We start from the raw sequence: 21,050 nt of genomic DNA on the forward strand, positions 1-21,050 counted from the left end.
CCCACAAGTCATGGCCAAAGTAAACACGGGCTCTTCCAGTTGCAGAGCCATGGTAATGGCCGGTAAATACCTGTCAAATCCCTCACCACCGGTGCTGGCGCCCAGCATAGCTCAGCGGAGAATGCTCAAACTACAGCACCGCTTAGCGAGCTCGAATGCGGCCGGCCATGGAAGCAAAACCCCGGCTTTGGCCCAGCCGGAGTTCCCTCGGTCTTTCTCGTCCTCCGACCGTCACGTTTTGTCCAACCGCACACTGATCTATCGAGACGTGAAGGCCTTCCTCAATGAGATAGGCGGGGACCCCCGAGAGGCTCGGTACTGGTTGACCCAATTCCAGCGGGCCAATGTATCCCAATCGCCTGCGTTTGCGGTTCTGGAGGTGAGTGAGTGTCTGGTGATACAACAAGCACATGCTAACTTGATTAGCCCCAAAATGAACAAGTTCAAGTTGACGTTTCTATTTGTAAAAAAAAAAAGTGATGAAAGAAATGTACGTACATTAGTACATTTATGGTCATATCGCTTCCATCCATCATTTTGTCCAAAATTCGCCTAGAAAGTTTAGAACTTGAACTCTAAATGGAAGATAGTGTAGCTAGATAGATTGATCTACCGAGTCCCCAGCTGTTTCCCTGTTGCCCACTAGTTGGCATTTTGACATCGGTTATTTTTAGTCTTGACAGCTGATTTGGACATGTTCGTAGTTAAAAGGAAAGTGAATGGGTCATCATCATCATAATTATGTGAGTTTAGCCGAAAACGAATAAACATTTTATAACTAGCAGACTGACCTATTTTGAGATTGTGGCAATCTGGGATTGCTATATTCATTTTGGACATTTAGATGAAGAATGATGATTCATGAAGAATAGGCCTGTATCTTAAATGGCTCATGGGCTTAGTTTAAACAATGTCAAATGTCATTGTAAATAATTTAAGTATAGCTTCAAAACATTAAAGGCCCAATAAAATCAGTTTGATTTACATATTAAATTATTTCTGGGTAAATATTAAGCACCATATTGTTGACATGATTAATTACATTACTTTTACGGACTACAGGATTGACTGGACATTATGCTCGCATAAAAAAAAAAAAAAAAACTTAGCAACTCTACTAAAATAAGTTAGCAGACATGTCTTTTTTCTAGCTTACAAAATACAACGCTGTGCTACCTCAAACAAGATAACATAACTGATATAATTTTCTTACCTAATTTTCTTGTCTCTTACCTTCTGAACAGTTGTCGTGGATATAATTGATCGACACAGTCTTCTGCATTTTACCACAACATACTGAATGGCCCGTTTCATTTGCTCTTGGCTGTTGTCTGTACCTGCCTGGCGAAATGCAGTGTGTACATAACTTCACACCCATCGAAAACGGAGCATTTGAGCAGTGCCCTATATTTTTTTTTATAGAGAACTGGAAAACAACAAGTGTATCTGGTGAAGCCAAAATTCAAACCAAAACACTGGAAATGACAATTTTCACTTTAACACAACTCATGGATGGTTAGTCCTTGCATCCAAATCTCTGTCCATGAATTTAGCTACCAAAATAAGGCTTTGTTGTTATTTGAGTCCCTGATTGCCTATTTTTTGTCTGATTTGTCCTTGTGTTAGGTTGACAAGTCAGTGTTTGAGAGCCGTGAGATGGTGCAGAGTCTGGCTTTCGGGCTCTCTTTTCTGCAGCGGATGGACATGAAGCCAGTGGTGGTGATGGGGCTGTCGCGGTGTGAGGAGACCGGGTCTCCTTCCAACACCAGGGCCCATCTGGTGGAGCAGTGCCAGGCTCTGACAGAGGTTCTACAGCACCATTCTGCCAGTGTCATACCTTTCTTCAGCGCCGAGGCCTTACTGCTACAGCAGGACCCGCCCCAGGGGAGCAGGTACACACACACACACACACACACACACACACACACACACACACAGTACAATAATGGATCTCCCATACATATACTCTTTCTCTACTTACGTAGGCCTATATTCAATTATTCCTCCCTCCCTCCCACCCACCTTCCCTCCCTCCCACCCTCCCTTCCTTTCTTCCTCCCCTCCCTCCCCTCCCTCTCTCCCTCCCTCCCAGTGGTGGCTCGTCCATCTCTGTGGACTCAGGTCTGCTCCAGTGGAGCCTGGACAATGGCACCATCCCTCTGGTGTGTCCGGTAGGACGGGACGCCTCCGGCTGCTCGGTGGTCCTGGACTCTGTGGACGTGACGGCCGCCCTCTCAGGGGTCCTGCAGCCTCTCAAAGTCATGTTCCTCAACAGCAGAGGGGGGCTACGCAACCAGAACCACAAGGTGTGTGTGTGTGCGCAAGAGAGACGTGTGTGCGTGCGCCTGTGTGTGTGGGAGACGTGTGTGCGTGTGTGCGAGAGACACGTGTGTGTGTGTGTGTGGGGGGGGGGGGGGGGGTGTCTGTGTCGCTGCCTAGCGATTCTGTAATCACTGTTGTTACCTTGTTGAGTCTGGCTGTTTTATACCTCTGTCCCTCTCCTCCCCTCCTCTCCTCCTCCCCTCCTCTCCTCCTCCTCCTCCTCCTCCTCTCCTCCTCCTCCTACTCCTCCTCCTCCCAGGTCCTAGGGTCTGTATCCCTGCCTGGTGACCTGCCCGGCCTGTCTGAGGCTGAGTGGTTGAGCGTGGCAGAGCGTCGTCGTGTTTGCACCATCGCCCAGCTCCTCAACAAGCTGCCCAGCGAGTCCTCTGCTGTTATCACCTCCGCCAGCACACTCCTCACTGAGCTCTTCAGCCACAAGGGTGAGTAACGGACAGGCAGACAAAGGGCAGACAGACAGACAGGCAGGCAGGCAGGCAGGCAGGCAGGCAAGCAGACAGGGAGATCGGCGGGCAGGCAGGCAGGCAGGCAGGCAGGCGTGGGGTCCACCTCTCCTATTGGTATGCAGAGTTTGACTTCAGGGGTGGTTAACTAATGACAGATCATGTCTGCTAGTTGTTGCATCTTCCTCTCTCTTCTTGAACTACTCAGACAGTTTACACACCTGGTTTCACAGGTGTAAGCTACTGACAGTTTACACACCTGGTTTCAAGTTTAAACAAAAATCAATGATATGAAGTAGGGATGTCCCGATCCGATATTGATATCGCATATCGCCGCGATATTGGTCCTGAATGCTGGATCGCAGATCGCACCAGAAAAAAAATAGGCAGCGATCTGGGGCACGCGATCCAGCGTGTCACTCACGTGATGACAACAGTAGTCAGTGGTCACGGGCATGAGAGTTGGCTATTAGCTACCTGTGTGTAATGAGTCTGACAATGTCATGATGCTAGCTGGTGAAATCATAAACCATTTTTCGGTTGTTTACATAGTCTGAAACTACAGATGGTAAGCTTTCAAATGATGCGTCATACATTGAAATCGGAAAAAGATTCAAGACGACACGAGTATTTGAATGTTTGTTTGTATCAATGTTTTGCTCAAGAATGGTGACTGCTAAAAACGCTGCTAACAGCTAGCGGCTAATGTTTCGTTCTAAAACGAAAGTATGTTTACAAGCCAGGTATCACTTACCGGTAGCCTCTGGCAACAGTGAATCCAACCCACAGATTATAAGTATTTAGTGATCGTTAAACTGTTGTATATTATATCGAGTGGTACTTTAAAACTTCATTTGTAAGAGAAGATAAATAGAATAAAAACATGAAGGCACTAAAACTAGAAATCAGACAGTAACTCTTTTTTTTTTCTACAATGCTGAATGCTTCAGTTTAAATTGTTTTAACTTTAAACCAGTTGGTCACTGAGTACTGCAGAGTACTGTTTTTGTTGCTTGAATAAAGGCTGGCAGTCTTTAATAGCCAACTGTTGTTGTGGACTATATACTGGGGAAGTATTTGTTATTATTCAGGAGTAAAACAATAAATACAAATATCGGATTGATATCGGTATCGCAGATACCTGAAGCCCAGGTATCGGTATCGGTAGTGAAGAAATGGGATCGGGACATCCCTAATATGAAGGAAAGACACTGAGTTGCCCCCAGAAAATTCTGTGAATTATTTTGGACAGGATATGCGTTTACATTTACATTGAAATGTTTGGCATTTAGCAGACACCTTTATCCAAGTATCCAAATACAAATACATTTGACTATCCATCAGTCATAGCAAGAAAAAGTAATCTATGCTAGGGCCAGGGGCCATTGGTAGTCATAATGCTTGAAGCAGGAAGAATTATTATTATTATTATAATTGTTTTTAAATATATCTATAATTATTTACAGTAGAGAAACAGCATGTGCAGCATGAAGAAGAAGTGTTAACTCTGTCTGAAGTTTCTAGGCATTTAGGAATTCAGAAAACAATGATTTTGTATCACTTTTTTGATGTGTGTGTGTGTGTGTGTGTGTGTGTGTGTGTGTGTGTGTGTGTGTATGTATCAATAACAATGTGAAACCATCCCTGGGTCATGTGAGGGAAGGGTATTTTGAGAGGAGATTTTAACTTAGCACAGCAGATTCAGAAATAGACGTGCTGTAGAGTGGAGCCACAACTCGTGCAAGGCGTGCCTGTCTCTGGCTGTCACGTGAATGTTGCATTGATGTCAATGGGAAATGTGCATGATGATTCCAGTTTGGTACACAGATCCTGAGTTAGGATTCCAGCGTTGTCAGTTAATTACACTGCAGATCCACTGGCTGACCAGCAGAGGGCACCATCGCATGTCACTCTTTAAGGCAATGTTATCAGTCAATGCAAAGCTCAAGAGAGTAGGGGGAGGTTAGGTTTGGGGGGGGGGGGGATACGCTGATCCCAGATCAGTGCTTAGGGGCAGCTTACTTCACCCTTGAAGCTAAGAGGTGATCCTTAGTTAACCACTGAGGGGAAACTCACCTATAGTTCCTTGTTTCACGCCACATGAACACATTCAACATTCAAACCAGACATAACCACACTACAGCTCCTATTCTACAGGGTTCCCACGGGTCCTTGAAATCCTTGAAAGTTTGTGAATTTGAGAAAAAGAAATCAAAGTCTTAAAAGTTTTTGAAAATAGACATGGGTCATTGAAAGTGCTTGAATTCCCCTCTCTCTCTCTCTCTCTCTCTCTCTCTCTCTCTCTCTCTCTCTCTCTCTCTCTCTCTCTCTCTCTCTCTCTAAAAAAAATTATATATTAAAACATGTTTTACTTAGCTCGTCAACTAGTTCTGTCTCAAACTATGCCGTGTTGGCTCCTTGAATTTGAGGGAATTGAGTCTTGAAAGTCCTTGAAAGGTGCTTGAATTTGATGTTTCAGAAGGTGTGGGAACCCTGATTCTAGTGTTGCTTTGTGTGTCCTGTAATGGTAGAACTTGTGGTGGGGTGAATGACATGCTAGAGGCAGAATGGTTCAGAGAAGGAATGCTTTCAGGGCAGCTGGGTGGGGACAGGATTTATGTCAATTCTGAATATTGCGCATTGGCTGTGGAAAGAAATTATGAAGTGACACGATTCTTTGATAACACCTCAGATTCTGACCCACACGTTCCGCTCAGATCGGCGCAAAGCTGTGAGTGGGACAAGATTGGTTGCTGGGTTAAGAAATTTAACATGATTGACGATTGGCTTGATGACGAGATAAATCCGGGCACCCGGTACTCGCCCTCTACCAACATCAGACAGATCTATTTTCCCTGTGTATTCACAGGTGTGCATTCATTACATCTGACATGCAGTAATTTGTTGTCATGCACCTCAACGTGTTTCGCCGTGACATCTCTGTCTGACCCACGCCTGGCTGGTGTGCCTGCTAAATGATGGGCCAAGGACAAGTATGATATCGGTTTGATTCCTGTGTATAATCAGTATATCCTAAGTTGATTTGTTCCTGTACTAACGTCATAGACTAAGAGGTTAACAGTATGTTATCTGATCTAACTGCTCTAAGTTTGGATATTGTGTTCTGATTAAATCTTACCTTACTTCTCAGTACAGAATGTGCTAAATCTGCCACTTGACTAGATAGGGTGCCCATCTGCTAGTACTGCGAAAGATAAGGTACACACCAGCTCATTGTCTGTAAATCACGCCACCCTCGGAGGGGGGCCGGCTGACCTTGTGCGCCCAGTCCAAGTATAAGATGTTCGTGAGACAGAATTGAGGGCTTCTTGCCAGGACAGCTCTCATGACACTTCTGTTGTGTACTGTTGTTTAAGAAGTCAATACTTTGCAAACTATTTTGATTAAACCTTATTAACGAGTAAATACTGTGTACCATCTTGTTGGTTTCCTGTCTCACCTGAGGACCGTATGGTTAAATTTCCATTACAGTCCTCATCATGTCTCCATTTTCACCTTGTTCTAGGTTCCGGTACCATGTTCAAAACTGGAGACCCCATTCACAAGTGAGTACTTCTAACAAGTCTGACCCTGTGTACTGTGTCCAGAAACAACCTCAACCTCCTATTCCTTAGCCCCTACTGCCTAACCCCTAACCCCTAACCCCTTGGCCCTATACCCTAACCCCTTTTCCATATTCCTTAACCCCTAACCCCTACTCCCCCTAACCCATAGCCCTTACTCCCCAAACACTGCGTAGATACTGAGAGGAGATGAATGGAAGAAGGTAGAAAATATCCTGACAGCCCCTTTTTATTCACACAGAATTAGTAGCCTATCTGCTTCCCTGATCACATTTCACACCTAAAAGAGGCCTTTCAGTGTGGCCTGAAAAGTTATCAGAGACCTGAGCCCTTTTCATGCATAATCTTTTGGCATTTAGCAGACACCTTTATCCAAAGCAAATTAAAACAAATACGTTTATCTAAGTAAGTGAATCATCTATCCATCAGACATCATAAAAAAAGTAATCTGCTAGGACCAGGGGCCATTGGCAGTCACAATCCTACAAGAAGGAAGAATTACTTTTTGTTTTTATGTTTTTATTATGTTTTATGGCCGCCCCGCGTGCTTGGTCTGTTCCGCCGCTAGGGCACCTGCTTGGCTAGCCTGGTGCGGAGCTATTATGGTCTGTGCTTGCTTGGCTGGGCTGGGTGTGCTGGTGGTGGGTCGGGTCTATGGGACGGTGGGGGCTTCCCGGGGGGGGGGGGGTTGGGGTCCGCCGCTGTGTGCTGGTAGGCAAACTGGTAGTAGTCGCTCTGAGTAGAGGACTGCAAAAGAATTTTCCTGGCTACACAGTGTACAGGTTTTTACTTTTGCCTGCTTGCGGCTCTGTCATTATGTAAAGCGCGTTGAGTCGCATCTTGTGAGAAATGCGCTATACAAATAAAACTTGATTTGATTTATTTACAGTAGAGAAACTGTACAGGGGGATAGAGAGGATGAAGGTGGGCCCTAGGTGGTTCTGTAGCCTCTGGTTTTCCTTGTTGTGTGAGTTTGCAATGACTAACGTGTATCCATCCATCTATCGTTTCCTTTAAACTTTACTGCTGAAATTGTGAAACCTGATAGGGACTTGTTGATAGGGATAGTTGTTACTCACTCCAGGAGAAATATTGTGTCCTCCCTGTGGTGTCGGGATGCTGTAATGAGTGTGTAACAACTGTGTAAATATGTGACACTAGGCTAGTGATCAGGTTACAGGCACAGAGGATGCCTGTTTAACCTGATCTCTTGCCTCACATATTTACACAGTTGTATTTCATCACAGCATCCCGTTGTATTCAATAGCGAAGCATGTCAAACATCTGAACGAATAAGGACTTACAAGGTACACAGCATCATATCTCATTACAGCTCTTAGGCCGCTGTGTATCTAGTGTTATCTCAATACACGTCTATACACTTAATACACAGTGGCCTGTGTCATTACACGTCTGAACACTAAATACACAGTGCCATGTCTCATTACACGTCTGAACACTAGATACACAGTGGCTTGTACAGGGTATCCGCGGTGTCTTGAAAAGTATTAAAAGTTGATAAATCAATTTTGGGAAAATCAAGACCCTTAATAAGTATTAAAAAGTCTTATCATGATTTTATGAGGTCTTGAATTGTGTTGGTATTTTTCTGAATTAGACTCTGTCCAAAGAGTTTGAGTCCTAAAAACGTTTAGTAAAAGTTCGTGAATTTATTAGTTTAAAAACAAAAACAAAGATGAACCGGAAATTCTGTTGTATGATAGTGGTCTAGTCTATTGCAAACTCAAACTGTTAAGTTAAAGGTGTCACTGATGTAAACGGTTACAGCTCGAAGTGGCGGTGAGGTCTGGAAAAATATTGACAAGGTCTTTAAAAAGTCTTAGAAAGGTATTGAAATTAACCTCAAGATTCCTGTATATACCCTGTTGTACTTGTGGCTTGTAGTGGTCCTCTGTGGCTCAGTTGGTAGAGCATGGCGCTAACAACGCTTAGGTTGTGGGTTTGATTCCCACTGGGACCATATATACAGAAAAATGTATGCACTCTGCAATGTAAGTCGTTTTGGATAAAGGTGTCAGCTAAATGGCATATAGCATATAGTTGTACTGCCCTCTACAGGCCTAAACAAGGTGGTGTAGGAGTGTCCTCTCCACCTCACATGTGGTCTCTTATGTTGTGACCCCTATAACAGTCTGGACCACGAACATCAGGGAGCAGGGTTCCCACAGGTCCTTGAAATCCTTGAAAGTTTGTGAATTTGAGAAAAAGAAATCAAGGTCTTAATTTAAAAAAATAAATAGACATGGGTCATTGAAAGTGCTTGAATTCCCCTCTCTCTCTCTCTCTCTAAAAAAATAATAATATACAGTACAGTCCAAAAGTTTGGACACACCTTCTCATTCAATGCGTTTCCTTTATTTTCATGACTATTTGGTACATTGTAGATTCTCACTGAAGGCATCAAAACTATGAATGAACACATAGGAATTATGTATTTAACAATAAAGTGTGAAATAACTCTAAATATGTCTTATATTTTAGATTCCTCAAAGTAGCCACCCTTTGCTTTTTAAAAAATAATAATATAATATTAAATATAATATGTGTTAATAATAATATGTTATTATATATATCTATATATTTAATATTATTATTCTATATTTTATTAACAACACTTTTTTTATTTTATTAACAACAAAAAAGCAACGGGTGGCTACTTTGAGGAATCTAAAATCTAAGACATATTTAGAGTTATTTCACACTTTTTTGTTAAGTACATCATTCCACATGTGTTCATTCATAGTTTTGATGCCTTCAGTGAGAATCTACAAAGTAAATAGTCATGAAAATAAAGGAAACACATTGAATGAGAAGGTGTGTCCAAACTTTTGGCCTGTACTGTATATATAAAAAAATGTTTTACTTAGCTCATCAACTAGTTCTGTCTCAAACTATGCTGTGCTGGGTCCTTGAATTTGAGGGAATTGAGTCTTGAAAGTCCTTGAAAGGTGCTTGAACCCTGTTCCCGGTTCGATTCCGGCCCGCCGACATGTCCTGCATGTCATCCCTCCTCTCTCTCTCACCCATCCTTCCTGTCTTTACTGTATCTGTCAATAAAAGGAAAAATATGAGTGGGACTGCCCCCCCAGAAAAGAGAAAGAAACAGTACAGTCGACAAGAACAGTACATGTTCTTACTAGCTATAGGCTTCTCTGATATATCACTTCCAAAAGTGGCCTTTTTAAACAGGAACATAGCCCCGCCCCTCCCCTCTGGTGTTCTAGTTAGGGGGAATAGGAGACGTCTCCGTCTGACCTGGCCGTCTGGGAAACAACTAATGTTCCCTCATTCACTTGACAACCACCAGACAGCACACGCACCTGACCCCCCCCCCCCCCAAGAAGGATCTTCTTGTCGATAATGATGTTATGAATCAATCTATAGAGCAGGGTTGGCCAACCTGCGGCTCTTTGCCTGTCTGTGTGCGGCTTTTCAATCCATTCGTTAAAAGTGTGTGGCTCGCTCTCTGTGTCTCGATAGGCGTCGTTTTGGTAAGGCAATTTATGGCAATCGCCATACCTGGCTTAAAAAAACCTGGCTTTTCCCCCAGAAAATTACATCTGAAACACGTTTTTTATCAACACATCAGCCAGCCCTGGCGCCTCAGCCCACGCAAGACACCCAAGGTCGGTGCCCCTGGGAGTCAGATAAGGTCTGCTGAATGCCAGCCAGTCTGCCAGATGCAGAGGCCATCTTCTCTAAACATGACAGACAATAGCAGAACAGTGTGATCCTGTACTCTTTCTCTCTCGACGTAGGCGGTCACATTTTTCGCTCCCTCTCTACCCTCCCACCACCTTTGTCTTGTCTGCTTTCTGCCTCCGGAGTCTTTGCACTGTCTTTTCGAAACTACATAGAATTGATACGCTGGTCTCTCAACACAATTGACAACATTTTTTCAAGACACTCTGCGGTCACCGAGATTGTGGACCAGCCAGGAGGGAGCCATACACACACACAAACACGGACTTCCGTCAAGGACTCATACATACATGGACATGCCACCCCCCCCCACCCCATCCCCCCGCCTTCGCCCCCCCCCCCCCGAATAGATAGCAGATGTTCTACAGAGGGTGATGTAACCCCTCCCTCCCCTCCCTTCCCCCACCCCTCCCCTGCTGTTGTGTCTCGTTTCTTCCCCCCCCCCCCCCTTCTTGTAACCTTTGGCGCTATATAAATAAAGCTTTACTTACTTACTTACTTACTGACAGACAGATTCTATTGTAAGAAATACAACTAATACCACTAACAATAAGCATCCAAGAAACTGACAGTACAGCAGCTTTCAAGGCTAAGGTTGCAACAGGCAGCTGTTGAGCAACATTCCACTGTAAACCAAATAGAGGATTATAGGACAGGAGAAGCACTTGTATATTCCATGCTAAATGATATGCACGCAGTATGTCTTGGAAGTTTCTATGGACTTGTTTGTTGTTTTTGATGCGGTTCTTATGGCAATGGCTGCTGGTACGGCCGCTTCCCCTCGTGGACCTTTTTAACACCAAGGACAGCGACGGAAAACAAGTCCCAGACTTTATCGCTCTATCCCTGACAATTACAAGCAGGATCATTGCTTGGCCTATGTATTTGTATTTTTGTCAATAAATCAAATCAAATCAAAATCAAAACTATTCTAGTCCAAAAGCACAGTATGGGAGAACTTGGCGATGGTAAGCATAATAGGATCTGATTGCGCAATGCAGCACAGCTGTGGGAGGAGATGGTGTGTGTGCTCACTGCTCTGTAATGCGTGCATCACAACATCTACATTTGATAAGTAAGTAAGCTAGCTAAGTAAGTAATCTAGCTAACTATGATTGGAAATGAAGTAGTATCCAGTTGTGGAATTATATTGATCACTACTTTGGCTGATGTGATGTGGGTTAACTAGCCAACTCTTAGCGGAGTACTAAGTACCAAGTGAGAAACTACTCGCTGTGGTTGGTTGGTCACTTGTTCCACGTGAAAACGTCTTGCGTCAGACATACGTAACTCTTTACGTGCCGGACCAGGGAATGTTCAGGCTTCTGTTCACACGTAAGCCTTCCCCCTAAATTCCATGGAATTACACAAGGTCCTGACTAGGGATGCACGATATGCATTTTTTTCCTACCGATACCGATGTTTACCCGCTTCTCGTGGCCGATAACCGATATGAGAACCGATATGAGAACAGATATAATTTCACAGTTGATAACCTGTAGTTCATGCACACCTGAAGGTAAGAAAGGCTATGTAGTGAGCAAAGATTGATGATTTAATATTCCATAGTGATCTCACCAAATCTAACTTACATCACTATTGTTAACACAACAAAGAGAACACTTCTGACTCTTCAAATGTTCATTTATTATTTCCTCTAACAAACAGAATCTGTTATAGACAGTGCACAATGCTTTTTTTAGCCAAGATCTGGCCTCCTTTTATGAAAACAAAAAAGGCTCACCTAAGAGTAATTAGATCAAAAAAGTGTCAAAAATAAAGTGCATCTTGTCTATCCCTGTAAATTGAAAATGCATAAATAAAATATCAATAAATAAATAAATAAAGTGCATCAGTCAATACAAAAATAAAGACTTTTAAAGAACCAAAAGTTTTATAGAACTTTTACAGAAACTAGTGCCAAATGGCTGCTTAGTCTGCAGATAAACAGAATGACACAAGGCACATAGTAGGCTACACTAGTATGCTTAATAAAGCAACTGAAAAGGGCTGGGCTCTCGTATGCGAGTGGTGTAGCCCATATATGCATTGTGCGCATATTATGTGCATATACGACACGCGTGAAGCATTTCTGCGACACGCGTTTCTGTTAACTGTTTTCGTTCCCTCATCGCTGTATTCAATGCCAAAATCATATTCCTTCCATACAGCGTGCTTGCAATGCTGAATCTTAAGGTGACTTATGAGATTCGTTGTGTTGTAACTCATAGACCTTTGCCCTCCTCTCCGAACTTTTGTCGAACATGTGTTGCAAATTGCAAACGCTGCACGCACTATCTGCCTCAGAAACTCTGAAGAATGTCCGCACCGGGGAAGCCATGTTTCGCTCTCGTCTATACACTGCGTGGCTGTACGCAGGCGCAGCAGCATGAGCGCGTCAACCGGAACCAGAAATATTTCCGGCTTCATATTATCGGCTCTATATCGGCAAAAATGTAATAAAACCGATAAATATTTAATAACATTAATTTCCCATTATCGGGCCGATAAATATCGGTGCCAATAATATCGTGCATCCCTAGTCCTGACCAGGGTAATTGCCTGAGACAATTTCCCTGGTCAGTCGCGTTCACACATGCACCGTACCAGGTAAGTTCCATGGAATCTACTGGGAAGGCTCGTATGTGTGAAAGGGGTTTGTGATTCCACTCGCTGTGTTTGTTGAACAAAGCTGCTTGCTCATTTAAGCACCAAAAAAATCATTTTGGAAACTCCCCGAGACTTATATTCACTTGTTGTCATTAATGTCAAATCACATCAGGATAAGCTAGTATGAAGCTATTTTGCAGGCAGGCTGATTTACAAGCCGCCCAACTAGTGGTCGTTGTGTGTAAATAGCAGCTTTCCATTATAAAGAATATGGTCATTTGACCCCCGAGGCGGCTCTTATAATAGGTAAAAAAAAAGGCACGGCTGTTCTAGTGTTAAGACAGTTGTGATTGTCCCTCTTCATATCCAGGTACAGCACACTGGATGGCATTGACCTGGACCGCCTGCTGGCACTGATCAACAAGACCTTTGAGAAGGACTTGAGGGAGGACTACATTGACTCTCTCAAAGGACGTCTCCACTCCATCTACCTCTCTGAAGGGTAGGGTATCTCCCCCCCCCCCCTCCTTATTCTCTCCTGATGCGGCTTATTTTTTCCAACAAAATGTCCTACCTGACACTGTAATCATGTTTAGCTATATCTTTATAGTACCTTGTTGGGGTAGATTGTTCGAGGGGTTCTCTGTGGCTCAGTTGGTGTCAGAGGCCAGTAAGTAGGTGGTTAAATACCAGGGTACCCACGGGTCCTTGAAATCCTTGAAGGTTTGTGAATTTGAGTTTTTTTTTTTTTTATCAAGGTCTTAAAAGTTTTTGAAAATAGACATGGGTCATTGAAAGTGCTTGAATTCCCCTCTCTCTCTAAAAAAATGTATATATATATTCAAAAATGTTTTACTTATCTTGTCAACTAGTAAATAATAGTGATGCTCCGATCTGACCGGCGCCGATCGATATCGGCCGATATGGCCTTGATCGGTTTTGATCGGAGTTCTCAAAACGTCCGATCAAACACGGCCGATCAGTTTACATAGAGAAATGGCGTCGCCAGTCTGGCAATATTACACAGTGTCGGAAAGAGACAACAAATATTCAGTTTGTAATGTCTGCTCAAAAGAAATTCCTCGCGGAGGAACGCACGCAAGGTCTTTCAATACCACGAATATCATACGGCATTTGCTGCGTTCGTCGATTCGCTCAGAGAGCGCCGAAGCGCACACTGGGCTCGACGTCATAAAGGGACCGAGTGCTTTGATTGGACGAGAGGCGTTCCACGAGTGCTGGTCAGAGTTCCAGCGCGACTTCACGAGCGTAGTGTAGGTAGTGTTCAGCGACGTCATGTGACCCCGCGAGCAGGAAGTCACTAAGCTAGGCTAAGGCCCATAGCAACAACTATTAGCGCGTGAGTTTTAGGTCTTCCTCTGTGCACCTTGCACAAGTGTAGATAGCGAGCGACTTTTCAGCATAGCAGGACATATTTTAGATGAAGAGGAACAGGCTGAGTGCCAAAAACGCTGAGATGCTTGTATTTCTCAAGGCTAATCTGCCAGTGATGCTGCTTAATCAGAAGTAAGGTTTGAGTCTGAAATCTCCTTAGGTGCAATGTTTTGTTTTTTAGTTTTATTGATTATTGCTGACGTGCTGTCTTATCTCCTCCTAAATATGACTTGAAACTGACTGACTTGAAACAGTATTTTATATTTGTCTATAGCCTGTTTATGTTGCAGTTTAGTTTGGGTATGTTTATTGTTCCTCAGGAAAGCTACAGTATAAGCTCCAAGTTCTCTAAGAGCCCCTAGTTCCTCTCATTCGAGTGGAATGTTGCACATTTGATGTGACAGTGTACATTTTATTTATTATGATTTTTATTTTCACATTTTATTTGTTTTTCCTGAAGTAAGCTACAGGTGGTTGTGAATTCAATAAAACAGATGGTCGTCAATTCATGATACTTTCTCATCTCCTAATTTCATTTGAATACTTAATATACAATGTCAATGGTGTTAAGAATAATTAAAAACATAAATAATGCTACACAATAAATAGAATGCTTCAATTGCAATTTTCGACGCTGTGATCGGTGATATCGGATCGGCAGATCACTGATTCCAGTGATCGGTGATCGGCACCAAAAACCCTGATCGGAGCATCTCTAGTAAATAAGTCTCTGTATTGCTTAACTTTACTTAACTTTATATTTCACACAATATATTGTTTTGCTGTGCTGTGGTAGAGAAGGCAAGAGACCATCTAGTGTTCACACATTCAAGCCTCTCTTTTTAATTGTTGTCTGTGAGCGGATAGTTCCTATTATATAAATTCTCACCTAGATCTGTCTCAAACTAGGCCGTGTTGGGTCAAGGTGCTTGAATTTGATGTTTCAGAAGGTGTGGGAACCCCGAAATACTGTCAGATTACTCTTCCGGAGTGGGGTGTGGGGAGCAGCAGCTCATTTGCATTTAAGGCTCCACACACAGAAACAGCCCGTAGAGAACAGGACTGAAAAAGAAGGGTGTAGAGCAGGGGTCGGCAACCTATGGCACGCGTGCCAGCAGTGGCACGCGACAGCTTAAACAGTGGCACGCAAGCAATAAGTGCGAGAATGGGAGAATGTTTTTATTTTATTTTATGTTGGCCGCGTTCGTAAATTCGCGCACACTGGGATCAACGTCTAAATGGGACCAAGTAATTTGATTGGACTAGAGGCAGTCTCGGGGACGCTCCGGCGCTCTCAGGGCGAATTTACGAATGCAGCCCTAGTCTCTCATCCACTCCACGAGAGCCGTATTCTGGCGCAGAAGTAAAATTCTGAATTCGATTCGATACAAGTGTTACTGTTAAGCACACATAACAATATAATAATAATATATAATAAGAGTGGGGTTTTGTGTCCCAGAAAGACCGTGCTGTATGTGTCCTATGTCACGAAAATGTTGTTTGCCGAACTTCAAGTGTTAAACGGCATTATGAGACCAAACATCAGAAGTCGTTCAAGGATGAAACAGACAAGGCCGAATCAATAAGACGTGCTGTGTCAATATATGGGAAGCAGGCCAGCACCTTTAAAGCATTTGCCACTGCTAAAAATCACGCAACTGAAGCAAGCTTTCGCATTGCTCATTGCATTGCGAAACGTGGAAAGCCATTCACTGATGGAGAATATATTAAGGAGGCTTTCCTCTGTAGCTCAGATGTTTTGTTTGAAGGCTTATCAAACAAAGACACAATAAAATCAAGAATAAAAGACATCCCAGTGTCAGCCAGAAGTGTGGAACGAAGAATAGGAGAAATAGCAGAAAACGTGAAAGCGCAGCAGACCGCTGGTTTGAAAGATGCGACGGTGTTTAGCCTCGTAGATGTGAATGACATGCCATGTTACCACCCCCAGATAATGGAGTTGAGCAAAGGAAAACAGGGCCAGGGATCACATTGATTGTTAGGACTGTTTACATGGCTTTGCATACATACACTGCGTTCCAAATTATTATGCAAATTATATTTTTCTCAGATTTTCCTAAATAGTCGATGCAAATGACAATCAGTATAATTTTCAAGTCATCAACCGTTAGAGTATAATTCAAATTGTATTGAACAAACCTCCCAATGATGACAGTATTTTTTTTTAAAATAAAAAACTCAAAATGCACTGTTCCAAATTATTATGCACAACAGAGTTTCAAAACATTGTATAGGTTGTAAAGAACTAAAAATGGTAATTTGATGAATTTAGGGTTAGGAGGTCATATTAGGAGGTCATATTTACTGAAATCAAAAGCTATTTCAAACAAAAACATCTTAACAGGTCAAGTTACATGTTAACATAGGACCCCTTCTTTGATATCACCTTCACAATTCTTGCATCCATTGAACTTGTGAGTTTTTGGACAGTTTCTGCTTGAATTTCTTTGCAGGATGCCAGAATAGCCTCCCAGAGCTGCTGTTTTGCAATGGAATGGACTTTATTTGTCATTGCTACAGTACAGGTACCAAACAACGACATTTAGGATGGGTGGCTCCCCTGGTGTTAGGAAAGGATGATTTTTTTTATTTTTTTATTTTTAGAAAAAGCATAAAAGCATAAAATCACAATTTGATGTGAACTGCCTCCCACCCTCATATATATTTTGCTTGAGGATGCTCCAAAGGTTCTCAATAGGGTTGAGGTCAGGGGAAGATGGGGGCCACATCATGAGTTTCTCTCCTTTTATGCCTATAGCAGCCAATGACACAGAGGTATTCTTTGCAGCATGACAGTGGGCTCAGAAATACATGAAGACTAATTTCCAAACAGTCTTGTTTACTGATGAGTGCCGTGCAACCCTGGATGGTCCAGATGGATGGAGTAGTGGATGGTTGGTGGATGGCCACCATGTCCCAACAAGGCTGCGACGTGGCGAGGTGGCGAGGTGGCGGAGTCATGTTTTGGGCCGGAATCATGGGGAGAGAGCTGGTAGGCCCTTTTAAGGTCCCTGAAGGTGTGAAAATGACCTCGGCAAAGTATGTAGAGTTTCTGACTGACCACTTTCTTCCGTGGTACAAAAAGAAGAACCGTGCCTTCCGTAGCAAAATCATCTTCGTGCATGACAATGCACCATGTCATGCTGCAAAGAATACCTCTGTGTCATTGGCTGCTATAGGCATAAAAGGAGAGAAACTCATGGTGTGGCCCCCATCTTCCCCTGACCTCAACCCTATTGAGAACCTTTGGAGCATCCTCAAGCAAAATATATATGAGGGTGGGAGGCAGTTCACATCAAAACAGCAGCTCTGGGAGGCTATTCTGGCATCCTGCAAAGAAATTCAAGCAGAAACTGTCCAAAAACTCACAAGTTCAATTGATGCAAGAATTGTGAAGGTGATATCAAAGAAGGGGTCCTATGTTAACATGTAACTTGACCTGTTAAGATGTTTTTGTTTGAAATAGCTTTTGATTTCAGTAAATATGACCTCCTAATATGACCTCCTAACCCTAAATTCATCAAATTACCATTTTTAGTTCTTTACAACCTATAAAATGTTTTGAAACTCTGTTGTGCATAATAATTTGGAACAGTGCATTTTGAGTTTTTTATTTTAAAAAAAAATACTGTCATCATTGGGAGGTTTGTTCAATACAATTTGAATTATACTCTAACGGTTGATGACTTGAAAATTATACTGATTGTCATTTGCATCGACTATTTAGGAAAATCTGAGAAAAATATCATTTGCATAATAATTTGGAACGCAGTGTAGCTCTTTGCAACCCAAAAAAAAAGTTTGTTGTGGTTGGAATAAAAGAATAAAATGTAAGTAACAACCAAATAATTATATAAATATGAATTATAATTCATACAAGTAAGACCCTTGTATAATCACCATCCAGTTAGGCCTACTTATTAAAATGATAACCATGGGAGCGCAGTTAGCATTGCAACTTTGGTAAAAAATTGAGCGCTCCAATTTGCTTAAAGTTGTGCTACGCATCACAAAGTTTAGTTGTCTTAGATGTTATGTTGGTCATTTTGTTCAAGTTTCAGTTAGTTGACTGTTAGGCCTGTTTATTTAGCATACATGGCTTTGCATACATGGCTTTGCATACATAGCTCTTTGCTGAAAATTGTTGTTCATGTTGTGGAATAAAATTGCAGATCAGTTGGTCTGTTTGGTTTGGTTTGATGTCGAGTCATAATTAATGTTGATATTGTGGTTGGCACACTGACTAACAAGAACATTTTAAAATGGCACTTCATATCAAAAAGGTTGCCTACCCCTGGTGTAGAGGCATGCTACAATGCCTTTAGATAAAAATATGAGTGTTTTTTTCATAAAAAATCTTCAAATACATGTTTTGGGGACCCCCCAGAGACTTATATTCACTTGTTGTCATTAAATGTCAAATGACTGTGCTGTGCTGCTTCCCCTGCAGGTATAAAGCAGCGGCCATCATCACCAGGGAGCCGGTGAGCAGTGGCACGCCCTACCTGGACAAGTTTGTGGTGAGCAGCAGTAAGCAGGGCCAGGGCACCAGCCACATCCTCTGGGAGTGTATACGCCAGGACCTGGGGAAGCTCTTCTGGAGGTCCCGGGCCACCAACCGTATCAACCCCTGGTGAGTCTCTCCTACTGGGCTCCCCCAACACTCTGTTTAGCCTGCTGAGCTGAAGTCTGAGTGTATAACATGAGAAATGTTATACGTTGGGGAATGTAACATCAGACATGCAGAGCCACTCCCTATCTTCAGCTGTAGACTGAAGACCTCCATCTCTTCAGACTACACCGTAACTGTCCCTTCTGAGACGTCTACATCCCCTCTACCCCCCCTGTACGGTTTCTCTACTGTTAATATACAATAAAATACATTATTTTGTTCTTCTAGCATTATGACTGCCAATGACCCCTGGCCCGAGAACAGATTACTTTTTCCTGCTTTGGCTGTCGGATAGATGAATCACTTACTTAGTCAAATGTATTTGTTGTAAGTCTCTTTGGATAAAGGCGTCTGCTAAATGCCCAACAATGTAAAATGTAAATGAATGTAACATTTCTCTCTTTCTCACAAAAATAGGTCTTAAAAACTCACCATATCTCTTTGTCTTATACTTTCCTTTCTCTCGTTCTCTCTCTCCTCCGTCCCCCTGGCGTCCTCAGGTACTTTAAACACTGTGACGGCAGCTTTGTCAATGGCAGCTGGATCGTGTTCTGGTTCGGTCTGTCTGACATCAGAGAGTCCTACGAGCTGGTCGAGTACGCCAAGCGTGCGCCCGACTCCTTCCATGGCCTCGCCACGGGGGGAGCACCCGTCGTCACCCTGCAACCACCCCCAGGATCCTGAAAAAATGGTCTCTCCCAGTCCCTTAACCTCCAGCCTTCCAAGCTTGCAGGGTTCTAGAACATCAAGCAACACAAAGTGGTTCTACCCGTTGATATAAACTGCCTTGTGGAATGTGTGGTGTGCGGTATTACTTGAGGTTATGGGAACTTGCAGCACAGTATGTTGTTAGTTTGAAGTGCCAGAGTGTGTCTTGGATTAGGCGGTGGTGTAGGACCAACATGAGTATGTATGGGTATTAGGGTTGGGCGGTTTAAATCTTTTTATACCGTTAAACCACGGTTTACGGTTTAACCGCGGTTTACCGTGGGATTCAAAATCACCTTGTTATAGTAGGGCTTTGACGGAGCCACCAATTTCAAATGAAGAATTTGTAACAGCGGCTGGTGAAAGGTGAACCGAAGCCCTATCCTTTTCGCGAACCTGCTCGAACACTTTCCACGAGCAGTGCTGAAAAATGCGCAGTAAAGTAAAGTAAATAAATAAAAACAGCGCTAAAAATACTTTTGGTTCGTAATGAGGCTATGTATGGGAAACACTGCCAACACTAACCCGAGTACAAAGCGCAGAGCGTTCTGTGAATCGCGTATTCTTCTTCTGAGAAGCTGTCACTTGACACACGATTTTGATTGCGTCTAAATAGTATTTTCGGACGGATTATTTATTTTACAAATTACACTGTTTACAAAAAGTTCTGTCATCACTTTCAATAGTGTCTTCAACCACACAGGGGTCTGTCGGTATTAGATGACGAGACGATGACGTGGCTTCTGGAGGGGTGTCCAGAAATATAGCCCGGGTGAGCCCCTCAACCAGGTCTCGGGGTGGTAAAAGGGTAGCCCCTCGGCCCCGAGCCTGGTGGAGTGGAGAGGAAAAACAACTACCCATACGCCGAAGAAGAAGAACCACACAGACAGTGAGTGGTGCTCGACAAACACTATATACAGTGGGGGAAATTAGTATTTGATCAATTTATGACTTTTATATAATGTATTTTTCTGGATATTCTGTCTCTCACTGTTAAAATAAACCTAGCATTAAAATTATAGACCGTTCATTTCTTTGTCAGTGGGCAAATTTACATTATTTTTTTTATTTTTTTAAAAGTTTGAACGCACCTTTATTGTACACAGAGAGATAACCACCTGATCATACTATATCATACTAGTCGATCGAAACATTTGTTATATCGTTGCACTTGATGGCGTCAGGCAAAAGCAATAAGTCGGGTCTGCGCTCAGATGCAAAGAAACAAGACGACGGAATGAAGTCTAAAATGGACACTGACACTTTGGTTGAAGGTGAGGAACCTAATAGGAACCAGGACATCAAAGCTCCTACAAACAGAGAGAGACGGAGACAGAGGGAGATCTGTTTGATTGATCTTACAGACAGCAGGCTCTTTCCCTTGTCCTCGAACTTCACCTTGAACTTATAGCCACTCCCGACTGGATTGATGGCGATGAGAGTGCCTTTGTGCCAGGTCTTGGTGCGTTTCTTTCCCAGAATGCTCATGTCCATGCGGAGCTCGTCGTCTTTCAGGTTGGGGTTAGGCTGCGTGGGGGTGTTGGTGGGAGCCTG

At 43.0% G+C, this 21,050-nt stretch overlaps 1 protein-coding gene across 1 annotated transcript; it reads left to right on the forward strand.

The window, feature by feature from the left end:
• Window positions 1-10: 10 nt before the first annotated feature.
• Window positions 11-19,472, forward strand: nags (N-acetylglutamate synthase; the record flags this gene model as incomplete). The annotated part of the gene is made up of 8 exons (XM_080524943.1): window positions 11-379; window positions 1,627-1,892; window positions 2,093-2,306; window positions 2,582-2,762; window positions 6,310-6,349; window positions 13,071-13,202; window positions 18,567-18,749; window positions 19,289-19,472. The coding sequence occupies 8 exons, from the start codon at window positions 11-13 to the stop codon at window positions 19,470-19,472; spliced, it is 1,569 nt and encodes a 522-aa protein (XP_080381069.1).
• Between the last annotated feature and the right edge of the window lie 1,578 nt (window positions 19,473-21,050).

Source organism: Nansenia antarctica (assembly GCF_963989245.1).
Source record: "Nansenia antarctica genome assembly, chromosome: 2".
Classification (NCBI taxonomy): Eukaryota; Metazoa; Chordata; class Actinopteri; order Argentiniformes; family Microstomatidae; genus Nansenia; species Nansenia antarctica.